The 15,297-nt window shown below is 29.9% G+C and overlaps 1 protein-coding gene across 1 annotated transcript; it reads left to right on the top strand.

Moving 5' to 3' along the window:
* The first annotated feature begins 1,153 nt into the window (after positions 1-1,153).
* On the top strand, positions 1,154-5,014 carry LOC112782818 (bifunctional riboflavin biosynthesis protein RIBA 1, chloroplastic). The gene is made up of 7 exons (XM_025825426.3): positions 1,154-1,444; positions 1,903-2,281; positions 2,373-2,594; positions 2,874-3,196; positions 3,510-3,639; positions 4,000-4,296; positions 4,383-5,014. The coding sequence occupies exons 1-7, from the start codon at positions 1,389-1,391 to the stop codon at positions 4,650-4,652; spliced, it is 1,677 nt and encodes a 558-aa protein (XP_025681211.1). The 5' UTR covers positions 1,154-1,388; the 3' UTR covers positions 4,653-5,014.
* The last annotated feature ends 10,283 nt before the right edge of the window (positions 5,015-15,297 follow it).

Genomic DNA, 15,297 nt, shown 5'->3' with positions numbered 1-15,297 from the left:
AAATAATTAATAAATTTTAAAATTATTACTTAAAATATTATCTAAATGAATGATTATAATTAAAATATTGTATGAAAATTTTTATATGAATAAATACATCAAAATCAAATTTTTTAAGAGTTATTATATTTTTAAACCTTAATTAATCTTTTAAAAAGTTTTAAACCTTAATTAAATTTGAGAGAGAGAAAGTTGGTGGAGAGAGTTAATGCGGGAGGAAATGAAAATCAGTCATAAAAGTAGAGAGAGAAATCAAAAGAAAGGAAAAGAGTTAATGCGGGATCCATTTAGATTGTCTTAAATAGTATAGAATCAAGATCAAGATGTCACTATTTTGAAAATGTTATAATTAGATGTTTTTAATTTATTTAAATATGTAATTCTTTTTTTATAAAAAAAATTCGAACCCGACCTTTTAAATAAATATGAAGAGTTTGAACTATAACTCATTCACTATCTAAATATGTAACTTGTTCTTGGAATCATTATCAAATATTATAAAATAAAATATTATTTTAATTTTTAATATTTAAGTTAAATTTTAATTTGATTATTAATTTTTTAAATGTTCTGTTTTAGTTTTAAAATATTTTAAATATTTTATTTTAATTCTAAAAAATTTTAAGATGGACTCAACAGTATTCACAGTTAAATTTAACGCAAATAATTAATATATTTAAGAACTAACCATGTTTGATTTTAATTTATAACTAAAATTGACCTACTAATGATCATAATGTAAACATTTTTCTTATAATTTTAGAAGGTTGATAATTAATTGCTAGAACTTGAAATTTTACATTAAAAGATAGATTAAAAAAATATTGTAAAAAGATTTAAAGGTGGTATGTTTTCAATTTATTTAATTATTTTTGTCAAATTTAACGATATAATAATATTAAATTTATTTAAAATGTTTTAACACAAAAATAAAATATTAGGTTAAAAATTAAATTAAAATTTAGTCCAAAAATTTGAACTAGAACCATAGTTTACCCATTTATTATAAAATTTAATTTTAATATAATATCAAAATAAAATAATTTTATACATACATTCAATTACATAACTACACATCATTAAAAATAACTATTTTTTATATTTATTATCGCCTGAATGATCTACAAAATTAACTGTATAAAACGTTTTCCATACATCAAAATTAAACTCTTTATTATATAGTTAAGGTTTTCCAGGTTGGTTCGTTTCAGAAGAAGTGTTGTTGCGTCCTTCATCTCCAAGTTGACAACTCTCTTCTGACTCTCTGTATTATATATATATTAAACAACAACCGCGACAACAATTAACAACCCCACCGGTTTTTTTTTATTTTCAATTCTTTTATTTGCTCAAACCAAACCTTCCATCTTCGCCATTCTCAATCGTCAATGGCTTCTTTGAATCTCTCCTATTCTTCTTCTTCACCGGCACTCTCACACACAAGGTAAGTTCCCCCTCTCAAACAACCACATCTCTAATGAATTTATCATTCTATATCTTAATTAGATTTCTTCTTCACCTCAACTCTTCATGCTTTTTATTTTAATTTCTAATTTTTTTTTTCATTTCTTGGGATCAGTTATCACCAAACCATTTTGGCCGCCCAGTATTTTCTTATCCTCAAGATCATCTTTTTCTGTTGACCGTTTTTCCCCCTCTTTCATAGAACGTGTGGTGGGGTTTTCACTTTACAAAAACCAAGCTGTTCGGAAAAATAAAATCTTTTGGGCTCTATATCTCACCAAACCTTGTCTGCAAAAGTTAATATGTAGTTGGATGTTTCAGCTGAATAGCTATCTGCTCATTGTGCCACATGAATTTTGAATTCTAACTATGGTTTTTTCTCATTTGGTGTTATGTTTAGATGTTATAATTATTAATTTGACCTTCTATTGATTATAGGGCAATCAAACAGTTCAAATTGTTCAATGGACTGAATTCAGCAATTGTGAATGGACAGGGATCTGATTTTCCCTTTGTCCGGCTGAGCTCTAAATTTTCGTCAACAGAAAATGCTGTTACCAAGATCAAAGCTACATTGATCTCTGGAGGAGGTGACCTACTTTCTTATCCAAATGGCAGTGCTGTTGAGAATTTAGACAAAGATAAATCTGTTGGAATTGAGGTTCAACCTGATGCAATAGCATTTGGATCCCTGCCCACGGATACCACGCTATCGAGCATTGGATTTAGCATTGAGAATGATGAATTTGATTTGGACGCACCCACCAAAGGTTTTGCTTCCATCCCTGAGGCTATTGAAGATATTCGCCAGGGAAAGGTAGACTCTTTCTCTATAGGAAAAACAATTCAATTCTTTTTGGTATATGAACATTGGAGGTGACTGTAATTAATTGATGATTATGATGCAGATGGTAGTTGTTGTAGATGACGAAGATCGTGAAAATGAAGGGGACTTGATAATGGCAGCGCAGTTGGCAACACCAGAGGCCATGGCTTTTATTGTGAAGCATGGAACTGGTATAGTATGTGTGAGCATGAAGGAGGAAGATCTCGAAAGGTTGGAACTTCCTTTGATGGTAAACAGCAAAGACAATGATGAGAAACTCCGAACAGCATTCACTGTGACAGTGGTATGGACTAACTCTTACAAGCATCTTTACATTGGGTTTTCCTTTGTTTTCATCAACTAGAAACTAAACATAAATAGTTCCATTTTATTTGGATTCTGCATAGCTTTTAGGTCTAGTATTCTTCAGGACATTGATTAACACTTAAAAATGATTTCATCTAAAAGATTATTGAAAATTTATCTTCTGTTGTATTAGTATAGCATGCAGGAGTTCACTTTTCTGTTTAGTTTAGGCATTTATTCATGAAATTCAATACATTTCAACATTATCCACTTGTAGGATGCCAAACATGGTACCTCCACAGGGGTATCAGCTCAAGATAGAGCAACGACCGTATTGGCCCTTGCATCAAAGGATTCTACACCTGGTGACTTCAACCGCCCAGGCCATATTTTCCCACTAAAGTACAGGGAAGGTGGTGTTTTGAAGAGAGCCGGACACACAGAAGCTTCGGTGGATCTTACTGTACTTGCTGGTTTGGATCCAGTGGCAGTTCTATGTGAGGTTGTTGATGATGACGGTTCGATGGCTCGGTTGCCAAAGCTTCGCGAGTTTGCAGAGCGTGAAAATTTGAAAATCGTGTCTATTGCTGACTTGATAAGGTTTGTGGCTATACATTTCATGGAATATTTAAACAAGTTTATTCATATTATGTTGATTTTGCTTTCAATCGCAGATAGTGGATATCATAAGTTTAATCCCTTGTGCTTTCTTAAATAACTTGGATGGTACATACTTTGTCATTGAGGATACCATCGGTCAATTATAAAGATTGTGGTTTAAATATTTTTAGAAACTAAAACTGGCAAAATATGTTCCTCAATTAACTTCCTTTGTCATGGTTTCTGCTGCCTTGCCTTCCATACATCTTTTGCTTATATTATAAGACTAAGAGTTATGCTGAAATTGTGGCAGATATAGAAGAAAGAGAGATAAACTCGTTGTTCATGCTGCTGCTGCCCGGATACCTACAATGTGGGGACCGTTCACAGCTTACTGTTATAGATCACTCCTAGATGGGATTGAGCATATTGCAATGGTTAAGGTGAGGAGTGCTTGTGTTTGTGTTTTATAATGCACTACATATACATTGCATTGCTTATGAACATTCTGGATAGTGTGAATATGTATAATAACATATTGCATCTAGACCCTAGAGTATAGCACAGCTTATTTACGTGTGGTTTAGGTTAAATGTGATTTCTCCAAATGCAATTAGAAAATTATTGGCTACAAGTAGCAGTTTAAATATCATAAAATCCCCCCTTCAAGAGTACAGTTCAAATAGTTGTATACATTAATTTGAGATTTGAAGGCTTAAAATTTCAGAACAATGAGATGTTTATACTTCTTAGCCATTATCTACTTTAAGCATTATGGTTCTTAATGCTGCTTATTTTAACAGGGTGACATTGGTGATGGACAAGATGTTCTTGTCAGGGTACACTCGGAGTGCCTGACAGGAGACATATTCGGGTCTGCCAGATGCGATTGTGGGAATCAACTTGCACTGGCAATGCAACAGATCGAGGCTGCAGGCAGGGGTGTACTGATATACCTCCGTGGACACGAAGGGAGGGGTATCGGGTTGGGACATAAGCTTCGTGCTTACAACCTACAGGACGATGGACGTGATACGGTTGAAGCCAACGAGGAGTTGGGATTGCCCGTTGACTCTAGGGAGTACGGTATTGGTGCGCAGGTAATATATTTGTAATACTCTGGCTAGAATATTCATGATCATTGAAAGTTTCACTGAAATGAGTTTGAATTTTAAACTACCTGCAGATATTGAGAGACTTGGGTGTTCATTCTATGAAGTTGATGACAAACAATCCAGCAAAGTATGTTGGACTCAAAGGATATGGTTTGACAGTTACAGGGAGAATCCCACTGGTAACTCTCATCACACCAGAGAATAAGAGGTATTTAGAGACCAAGTGCGTGAAAATGGGACACATGTATGGCTTGGAGTTTAAGAGCCAATTGAACAGTAATGGCAGTGTCAATGGTGAAGCCAACAGTGTAGATGATTCCAATGCTGTTACTAGCTTATAAACCTGGATTCTTTGTTTTGGGGAAAATAATCTGCATGCTGTAAATGGATCCCAAAAAGTGAGAAATAACTAAGGTTCTGGTGGTGATTGATTGATTTCAAATTCATTTGCCCAATTTTCCTCAGGGCAAGGTCAAAAAGATTTATATAGGCCTAGAAAAGATCCTTCTCTGAAACTTGGTGCTGTGTATAATATTAGGGAGCATTGCCTATGCCTTTTATAGAGAGCTTCATTATACATTAAAATATTATATTGCCTTTGTTTCTGAAGGAATTTATATTTCTACACTCTGCTCACAAATGAGTAACCACATTGACATTTATTGCTAATTTATATATAAATTCAAGGGAAGCTATTCATTCATATTACATCTTTTGATTTGATCTCATGCTAGAGTGGTGGTTAAGTAAAATAATCTGTACAATAGGAACTCTATGATATGATCTGATATGAAATCAATGTATGATGCATCTGCTATTATTGGTTTTGAGAATCACATCCTACATCCCTTTGAACGATATCAATTTTAAGTAAGATTCCTTTTTCTTCATTTCAATATTAAAATTAGGAATGAAGGTAACAAACATGTTTAGCCTTTTTGTTTTTGGTTGATCCAAATGTATCACATCCAAACATAACTATACCATAAAACAAGCTGATATTTGAATTCTAGAATCTTGATCAAATCTCTGATAAATGATATTGAAACTCTTACTAAGGAAAATGGTGGTAGAGATGGATTTCAAATTGGCAACTACTTAAACGAAGATAGCAAAAACATCTTTTCATAAAGATGTTTTGTTTAAAAGTGTGACTTATTTATTTAGTTACACTTTCAATAAAGACAACACTTTTATAAATATCAAAATCTAACCATACAATCCATCATCCAAAGGTTAAAAAATATATTTTCACGTGAAGATAATTATAAAATCTTTATTGTAGTATCCACTTTTTAAATTTGTCTTTTCTCTACTAGCTGACCCTGGGAAGAATAAACAGCATCCCAACCAGTTAGTTAGAAAAATCTTACTCATGTTACGGAAAGATTGGAGATTAGTGTTTAGTCACACGTATCATGATTCATGAAGGAAATAGGAGAGCTGATTTCCTCACCAAAAAGAGTGTTAATATGGAGTTTGGTTTTCATTTTGTTGATATCTCTGGTATAAAATTTAGGGTATTATTATTTTATTTGTTTTATGTACGGTATTTTTTAGTCTGACAAATTAAGAAAGAACTAATCCGTCGTGAAAGTTGTGATTGATGTAATCCTTTGGGCTTTATAGCCCCGTTTGTATATAAAAAAAATGATATTGAAACTCTAATAAAAGTATAAAACAAATCACTTGCTAATCCACCAATAAGTACCGATCATTGTGTTGTGTGTGGGCTGAATTCAGAAAGACAAGACAAGATGGATAGAAAATGGGATGGAGTCTGAGTGCAATTGAATCTGAGTTGACTCAATCATAATCATGTGTAGGTCTAAGAACCCTGAATTAATTTCTGACTACAAAATAAACAAGTCTTGATTCATTTATGACTGCATTCAACGGCTAGTTCCAGGTTAACTACAAGTGTATGGGAGTGTACATTTGTATAAAGAAGAAACTAGAGGGTTCTAGTAGGCATAATTGTATGCACTACAAGACAAGAGAGAGAAGAGAGAGAGAGTCTTTACCTGGCACCAACCACGTGCTCTGATGCTCTCTCCACCTCACTGTCCCCTTCTCCGTTACATGCGCCTCTTTTGTGTTGGCACCAGCTCAATCCGCCGCAACTAACCCAATATTTTACTACCAATATTTATAAAACATTTTAAATCCATAATTAATTATCAAATATCAACAATCATATTCATGTTTTAGGTACCGATAATATTTATGTTTAAAAAAAGTGAAATGAAATAGAATATAGAACATGATACTCATTCACACTATTATTCTAATCAACTAAAAAGTGTAGTTAAAGTTAGAAAAGTTCCAACCTCCTTTTAGACACGGAATAATTTTAAAACTCATAGCTGTCATTCATTTTCTTAAATAAACAAAAGGATTAGTCCTTCAATTATTATTTAAAAAAAAGAAGCATAATCAATTTTAAGTGAAGATTAAGCATAATGTTTATGGAGTAATTCAAATAAATTAATAAGAAAAAGTCTAGGGACCAGCAGATTTTGTGTTTTTTAGCTATCAATTAATCATCAATAATGTTTTTAATAGTGTGAGATTGCATTTAATAGTATAGAATCATTTAATTTCTTTTTGATGACTAAGTGTTGATCAGAATTCAACAAAAGTGCTAGCCCCTAACACTTCTCTATTTAATTCAGTTTCCGACCGTTGGCAGTTTAACCCTAGGCATCCAACGGTACAGCTTCTTCTGATACAGCTGTTCCAGCTTAGTCTCACCTCTCACCATCTCTTCTCACTTTTCCCTATTCAGCACTTCTCCCACGCGCCACTTCTGCACGCGCTTACCACACCCCAACCTTCTATAAATACCATCCCCACTCCTTTCTTCTTTTGCACACAACCTGCAACACACGGCCTTTTCTTCTCTCTCACTCTTAACAAAACCAACTCGCAGCGCATTCACTCTCTCTCTCTCTCTACAATGGCTCTTCGCTCTCTCTTTGTTTTCATGGTGGTGGCTGCGTTGTTGTTGAGCACCACAATGGCTCAAACTCCGGCTACCTCGCCGGTGGCTACTCCTCACAAGAAAGCTAAGCATCACTCATCTCACGCTCTTTCTCCCTCTCCAGCCGTTTCACCCTCCGCCGGAGGTTCTCCACTCTCTTCCGAGGGTGCCGTCTCTCCCTCCTCCATTTCTACTTCACCTTCCGGAGCACCAGGACCGGCTCAAAGCGCTGCCGTTTTGAACAGATTCACCGTCGTTTCTTCTGCTGCCGTTGTTGTCTTCTCTGCTGCTCTACTATTGTAGATCTAGTTTCATGGATCTTGCTTTTTTGATTCGTGTACTGTCGTTTCCTTTTTTTTTTTTTGGTGTGTTATAGGTTGTGTTACTGAGTATTCACCATTTATTTGATTATTTTGTGTATTCTATTAATTAATATATTATATATTATATATTTTGCTATGAATGATACCTGATTTTATTGCGGTATAGATTGATTCAAAATTATTCTTCGTTGCAGATGATTTTAATTTAACAATGTAAGATTTGCAGCTCCATCTGTTACTATACATAACTAATGGCTGCCTTGAAGTAGTAAGTTAAACTACTAAACTAAATTTTATAATGTATCTATCAAAATAAAAATACTTTTTACTAATATAAACCTTATCAGTTAACATTGTTTAGCTAAATCCAATTAAATAACGTTGCCTTTTCGAGTTATGAAGACTGGATTCAAGGGAGTGTAAATTTTAGTCTACAGGAAAATGCGGAGTGTTACTTTTTGTTAGATGTTATCTTACAATCTGTAATTCAAATTAAAATTAATGTAACGTTAGGGCGGAGTAATATGACGTTGGATCCATATAAAACATGGAGTAATTTTCAATTGTACTGAAATCCAATTTAACGTTTAATGAACCTTAAATGTGAAGTACTTGGAAATTTGAATTCGAAACCAAACGTTGGACAGATTCAAATGAAAGGACCCAAATGCATAAAAATTCTTTAACAAATATTAGAGATTAGAAACATAAAACATGTTTTACATACATTAAAGATTTCTGTTCTTGTGTGAATTTGGCTTTTACTTTCATATTCATTGCATATAGGACAATTTGTGCATTATTTGACGTGTGGTGTGGTCTAGGGTCACATGTCTAGAGTTTTGAGTGAGAAGTGAGGAGTGGGGGTAAAGAAAAGGCCAGAAGCAATCTCTGCCTGTGGCACAAAACAAACACCTCCTATCATCATTTCACGGTCAAATATTCCAACCTAACAATTAAACAAACAATGGGGCGTGTGCTGTAAACTTCTGATTGCTTCACAAAAATTAAATGGGTCAAGCTTCCCAAAGTTAACTAAGCGTTTATTAAGGAGGGACACAAACTTTAAAGTGCAGCTAGTAATAATTAGTATTACAGTCCCACCCTTAAAAGCAACTCCCCTCTGATTACGGACGGAGTCATCAACGACAAAATTTTCAAAACTTGGTTGGATTCTACAAAGAATGATATACTAAGTTCTAAGTAGCAATCGGCGGAAGTGAACACAGTTCACGAAAATGGAACTCAATTATACTATAATAGTTAGGAAATTCAATAATAATTAAGTGTAATTCAAAACTATGACATATTATATTGGAATAAATAGTAAGTATAAGAACAATAATGTGCCATTAAAATATGAAGACAAACAATACTAAAGGTGAATGTCACTATGTTAGCTTTAAAATAAAGAGTAAATTATCTTTTGTGATATATATAGTCATTGACGAACCTAGAAAAATTTAGTAATCGGGTAAAAATATAAAAAAAATTAGGTATAGATATTTTTTTCTTCCACGATACCCAACAAGTTAAGGACTAATCCGTCATGACTTTGAGTTTCATTTAAGAATTTACAATTGACCGGCAATGAGTTGCTATACATACGAGACGAAATTCAAACTCTCAATACTTACTTAAGCGGACTACTAAGCGATCACTTGAGCCATTTAAATTAGTTTAGATATATTCAAAATTTAAAATTAGAACTATATGTACATATAAGAACTAAAAATATACACACAATCATTATTATAATATTTAAAATAATAAAAATATAATTTCATACACACAATATAATATTTAAAATAACAAAAAATATTTATAATTACTTTCTTTTTATTTTTAACATGACTTAAATAATTATTTTATTTTTTATTATGTTATATTTAATTGTCAAATTTATTTATTATAGTCTTTATAATATAAATAAATTTTTAACCAAAATAATTATAATATATTAATATATAGATAATATGTTTTTTTTTATCTTAAACAATTTTTAAAAAATCACTAATAATTTAAGTTATATTTAATTAGAAAATTAAGTTTTAATTTAATTATTAATTAATTAACTAATATAATAAAATTAATTATCACTATTTTTTTAGTTTATTTATTTATTTTTTATACTAAATCAAATTTAACAATATAATTATTATTATGTGTTAAATTTAACAAAATATTTTTTAATATAAAATACAAAAGAACTATTTATATTTTATTTTGAGACAAATAAAATATAATAAGTGGTATATATATATATATATATATATATATATATATATATATATATATATATATATATAAGTATTAATTTTTTTAAAAAAATTTGTGGGGGCAAATGCCCCTCTATATTAAAGCGTGGGTCCATCCCCGTGTATAGTATTTATAATTATAATTAAGTTGAATGTTAATCATAATAATTAGGTATATTTCTACTTTTTTTTTTTCTTTTGTAATTATTTAAATTTAGTTTAGTACCGTCCGTTTATGGTGGTGGTGGTGGCTGTCACCGCCAAAAAAAATCTCTTTATGATGAACTCACAAACCCATGACAAGGTGCAAGTACGTATTCAGTTCGTTACATGTGGCAACATTTGTGTTATCGAGGTACCGAGAATCTCTGCTACATAGGCGCCATTCCTTCCCAACCTCAGAATACATCTACTGTGTCTCTTCTATCCTCTTTTGTATGTTGATAATATCCTCAAAGTTTACTATCCGCAAAACTTTTGTCTCATAAAAGTGATTAAATTTTTGTGCATAATTGTCACCTCATCTTGCAAATCGTATTATCTATAATTGAATTCGACTTAATCTCTACCTCATTGACAACAATATCTTTAATCTTATGAAAATTCGAATCTACCATCCTTTAAAATTTGTATTTGATACCATCAACAACAATGTCTTTTTAGAGAGGGTACAATAAAATTCTCCTAAAATAAATAAGGTGCTAAACGAATAAATAATATTCCAAAGTCTTCCTGGATACGGAGAAAATACATAATTACATATTGACCCTAGATAAAAGAATTAGTGACAACAATAACTCCTTGCTGAATCAAATCCAGCTGAATCCACACATTCCAATCCAATGTTGAGTTACCGAGAATCCCCACTGCTTGCTATAAAATATCAACGGTGAAAAAGAGAAACTTTACCAATTGAAGCTACCCACAAGTATGTGTAGTTGTGTACCACTGATTAACGTGTTAAAAGCTAATCAATAACAATAATGGTAATTTTCGACCTACTCAAACATAGAAACAAGAGTAATTTTTGGAAAGTTTTTTAATAAGAATAAAGAATTCTAATCTATTTGAAAAAAGAATTTATTTTTAATTTAAAATTTAATTTTATAATTTAGAATGATTTTAATATGTTTGTGGAATTGAATTCAATTTTTTTATCAACAATAATTTTTAAATAAGTAAAATTCTCTTCACTCACTTATAAATAGGAATATCTTTTATATTTTAAATATTAAATTAGAATGTTGTGAGCATTAATTTGAAAAATATATTTTTTATTTTTTATTTATAAATAATAAAAATATAAAAATTAAAATGATTTATTTTTATATATTTTAAAATAAAAAATATTATTTTTCAATGAATTTTAATTCTTTAAATTCCAAACAACCTTAAAGAATTGTGGTCCCAATCAACACCAAGACTAGAGAAGATCGTTATTCGATACAATCAACGGTTATTTTCAAAACCCTCAAACACTAAATACCAATTGAGATATAAATAGTTAAATACCAATTTATTATATATGTTAATTATCATGTTTAAAAGTATCCATGGATCATATCATATCTAGTATTTATTCGCATCCAATTTATAATTTGTATATATGATCTGATCTATAAAATAATCAGATCAAATAAGATTAAATTCACACTCTAAGATATTGACTTAAGAATATCACATATATATATATATATATATATATATATATATATATGTAAATTCGATCCATATAATGAATAAATTGATAGATAAATAGTATATATGGTATACTTATATTTTGTTTTAATTAATAATTATTATTCATATATTTTATATTTTTAATTTTATTATTTATAAAAAATTGAGTTAATAAAATTTTAAAAATAAATAATTTTAAAAAAATAAAAAATAAAAAAATAAAAAAAATTATTATTTTTTTATAAAAATAAATTTTTTTTAATATATTTTATATTTTGCGAATATTGAAAATATTCGATTCGTTCTAAATTAGCAAATCAAATATATCGAATTCAAATATAAAAAGAATGAATATTTGATCATGTTCCATCTAAAGAGTTTAATATGGAGTGTATAAAAAATTTAGTCATATCTAATTTAATATGAACATCTTTAATTATTTTTTAAGTATTAATCAATATATTATAATAAAATAAAAATTCATATATACTTGTTTTAATATAAAATTATTAATTGAAATTATTAAATAATAATTTAATTAAACATGTGAAGTCATATAACCAATTTTAATTAACAACTTCAACCTCTGGAAGTGAGTTTTTACCTTATTATAATAATCTTATCATCAAAATAATAAAAGAATCTCTACCCTGGGATCACCATCGAGCGGCCCTAATTCCTCTCCTTTACTATAAATACTAAGCCTCTATCTTTCCGCACTAAAAAATATTCTTCTGTTGCTGCGCAGTTCAGAAAACACACACACTCTCTCTCTCTCTCTGAACATGGCTCGCTCTGGAACCCTGATCACGATAATGGTGGTAATGTGCGTGCTCTCAGCCACCGTTTCAGTATCTCATGCGGCGTCTCCGAACACTAGTAAAGCCCCCACTCCGTCGCATGCAGCATCTCCCTCATCAACCTCTTCGCCGCCAGCTCACGCTCCTGCTCCTGCTCCTGCTCCTGGACCGTCCGGTAGTGGCGCCGCGTCGATTGGTTTCTCCGCCGCAGGATCTCTGGCCGTTGTTCTCGTCGCTGTTGTATTGATTATGTAAAGTGTCGCCGCCATTTGGATTATTGTGGCTCGCTCTCTACACCTGACGGCATGCACATATCGATAATTTTATATTTATAATAATAATAATAAATTATTTTACTATTTATTTATTGATTTTTGTGTTTGTTGGTATATTAATTAGGCTTTTTTTTTTTTTTCTTTTAATATCTTGTACTGTGCAAGAAGCTTTCGCTCCGCCGTGTTATTTTGCAGCATATTTATGTATAGTGAAATGGTAATTGGTAATAAGTAGTGGATTCTTTCTATTTGCCGTTTGCTTAATAGTAATAATTGCTTAATAGTGGATTCTTTCGATCATAAAGTTGTTTTTAGATGGATGAGACGTATTATTATTTTAAAAAAAATTAATTTATTTTATATAAATAATTTAATTAAAAATAAATTAATATAACAATGATGTTAGATTTTTTTATTATATTTAATTTTAAAAATAAATATATTAATTTAAATTGAGAAATTATAGTTAATTATTTATTATATAATTTTTTAATCAAAATTATAATTAAAAATTATTAAAAAATAAAATTATCTAATATATTGGATCAATTCAATGTTAATCAATTTTTTTAATGATAAAATATAAAAAAATTTAATTCTAAAAAAATTATATTCTTTTTTAGGATTTAATTTTTTTATTATATTTTTATAAAGTTTGCACAAAATTTACCTATCACATTGACTAAACTTATTTATTTATGTAAAGTTTATATATGGACTAAACAAACTTGTTTATGTTTTAACATGATTTGAATTATATTATTACTAGTGTTAAACCCGTGCGATGTACGGACTTATAATTTTATAATCATAAATTTTTTGACTTTAGTATAATACTATTATCATTATTATATAATAAGTGTATTGAATATGTATATTTATTTAAAATAAAATGAAAATAAAAATTTAAAATTTATAATATTCTTGAACAATAAGAAAAGAGACCTAAAAAGATAAGAATATATATATATAAATGTATTGGTAGCATATCAATTTTGCACTAAACTTTATACCAAAAAACTAACAAAAGTTTATCGACAATATAATATTTTACTAACATCATTAGATAAACAATTGTCATATGATGTTGTGCTCTATGTTACACATTTCATTTTAAATCTAAAAGTATAGTTATAGATAAATTAGTTAAATTTATGGCAAATATTCGTACAAAAGTATAAATCATAACGTTACTAAAATGAAAATACTATTTTTCTTACCTAAATATTATTAAAAACTTTTTTTGAACATGATATTTGTTGTTGATGACTTTGGATTGCTATCTTAGCCTAGAATTAGAATGTTCAAGCCATTGCGACTCTTAACTCTTGACAAAGCAACATAAAGCTAGGTGAATATTGATTTTGGCAAGTAAAGTCTTACTTATGATAATGATTTACTACAATGAAATACCTTAGTTTTTCAATATTTTTCTCTTCTTATATAGTATCCCATCAGTTAATAATGCCCAAGTTGCATTCTAAATACAATTTAGTTTGCTAACACTATTAGATATCAATAACATCACAAATAGTTTTCTCAATTGATGACCAAACCTCATTAATAGCTGTAATAAATTTTTTATCGTCATCCAGTAGTCCCAATGAATAAAAAACATCTTAGAAGGTAGGATATATAATCCTATTAATTGTCCTAATAGACTCATATATTGTGCAATATTTCTGAACAGTTAACAAAATTCTCATATAATAGATATCACCTATACCCGGTAGAACATAGTTTAACCTCACAATAGAATACCCTCTCTTGCGTGAATGTCATTCTCTTTTTTTTCTATCATAAACAAATTGATTTGGAAACTCAGCATACGTTAAAGTTTGACTTGCTTTAGATTCTTTGTTGGCCTCCATCTATGCTAAGAACATCGTACCTTTTTCTTTCTCTTATTCCATGATTTTTTTAAGATTGTTATTGTCTTTAAAGATGATATTTTGCTTTTCAGACAAATAAAAGGTTAATCTCATCACTGAAAGCCATCTCCGATGAATATCAATATATCATATGTCAAAGTTCTTCACACAGCCTCACATGCAGACAAATAACCGCAATTAAAAAATTGTTTGATCTCATAATAATCTGAGCATCCTCTCCACTAAAAATTTCTTTTGAAACTTCAATTGCTACCTTATCTAAAATTTTATTCATATACTTGAACAAATATTGAATAGTATTTGGCTTATTGTAGTACTCTACGTTAACATGCGCTTGATAAGACATTAGTAGATATGCGTTGTAATAAATTACATTCCTATTATCCATATGGAATCTCTTCCTTTGAGTGAGTACTCTTGTGTCTTATCTTCTACATGATGGTATCCACTATCATTAATAACTGTGGTGTTATTGAATGTTTTAAGATAATATTTGGTGTAGTACCTATCTTTCATGTAAGGAGATTTTGAGCAAATGGTCCATAAATTAGATATGTAGACATAGCTCTAAACAATTTTAGGTGTCGAACACGATCGAACAATCTTAACAATATTAATCGGTCAATTTAAGTTGTGTTTGTTATTATGTGGTCTCCACTCAACCACAAAAGAATATGAATATGTAGTGGACTTCTCTTTTAGAATTCTACCATATACATCATTATAATAAAAAGATAAAAAAATAATATATTATAAATAAACTATCTATTTTATA

The sequence above is a fragment of the Arachis hypogaea genome, chromosome 20 (assembly GCF_003086295.3).
Source record: "Arachis hypogaea cultivar Tifrunner chromosome 20, arahy.Tifrunner.gnm2.J5K5, whole genome shotgun sequence".
NCBI classification, from domain to species: Eukaryota; Viridiplantae; Streptophyta; class Magnoliopsida; order Fabales; family Fabaceae; genus Arachis; species Arachis hypogaea.
Note: the sequence above shows the minus strand (reverse complement) of the source record. Positions and strands in the feature narration are given on the sequence as shown.

What these genes read in the sequence shown, in the direction of transcription:
- LOC112782818 (XM_025825426.3), top strand. Translation starts at nt 1,389, where the DNA reads ATGGCTTCTTTGAATCTCTCCTATTCTTCTTCTTCACCGGCACTCTCA. An exon ending in AAGATATTCGCCAGGGAAAG is followed by an intron (nt 2,282 to 2,372) that starts GTAGACTCTTTC and finishes ATTATGATGCAG; the next exon opens with ATGGTAGTTGTTGTAGATGA. An exon ending in AGCATATTGCAATGGTTAAG is followed by an intron (nt 3,640 to 3,999) that starts GTGAGGAGTGCT and finishes TTATTTTAACAG; the next exon opens with GGTGACATTGGTGATGGACA.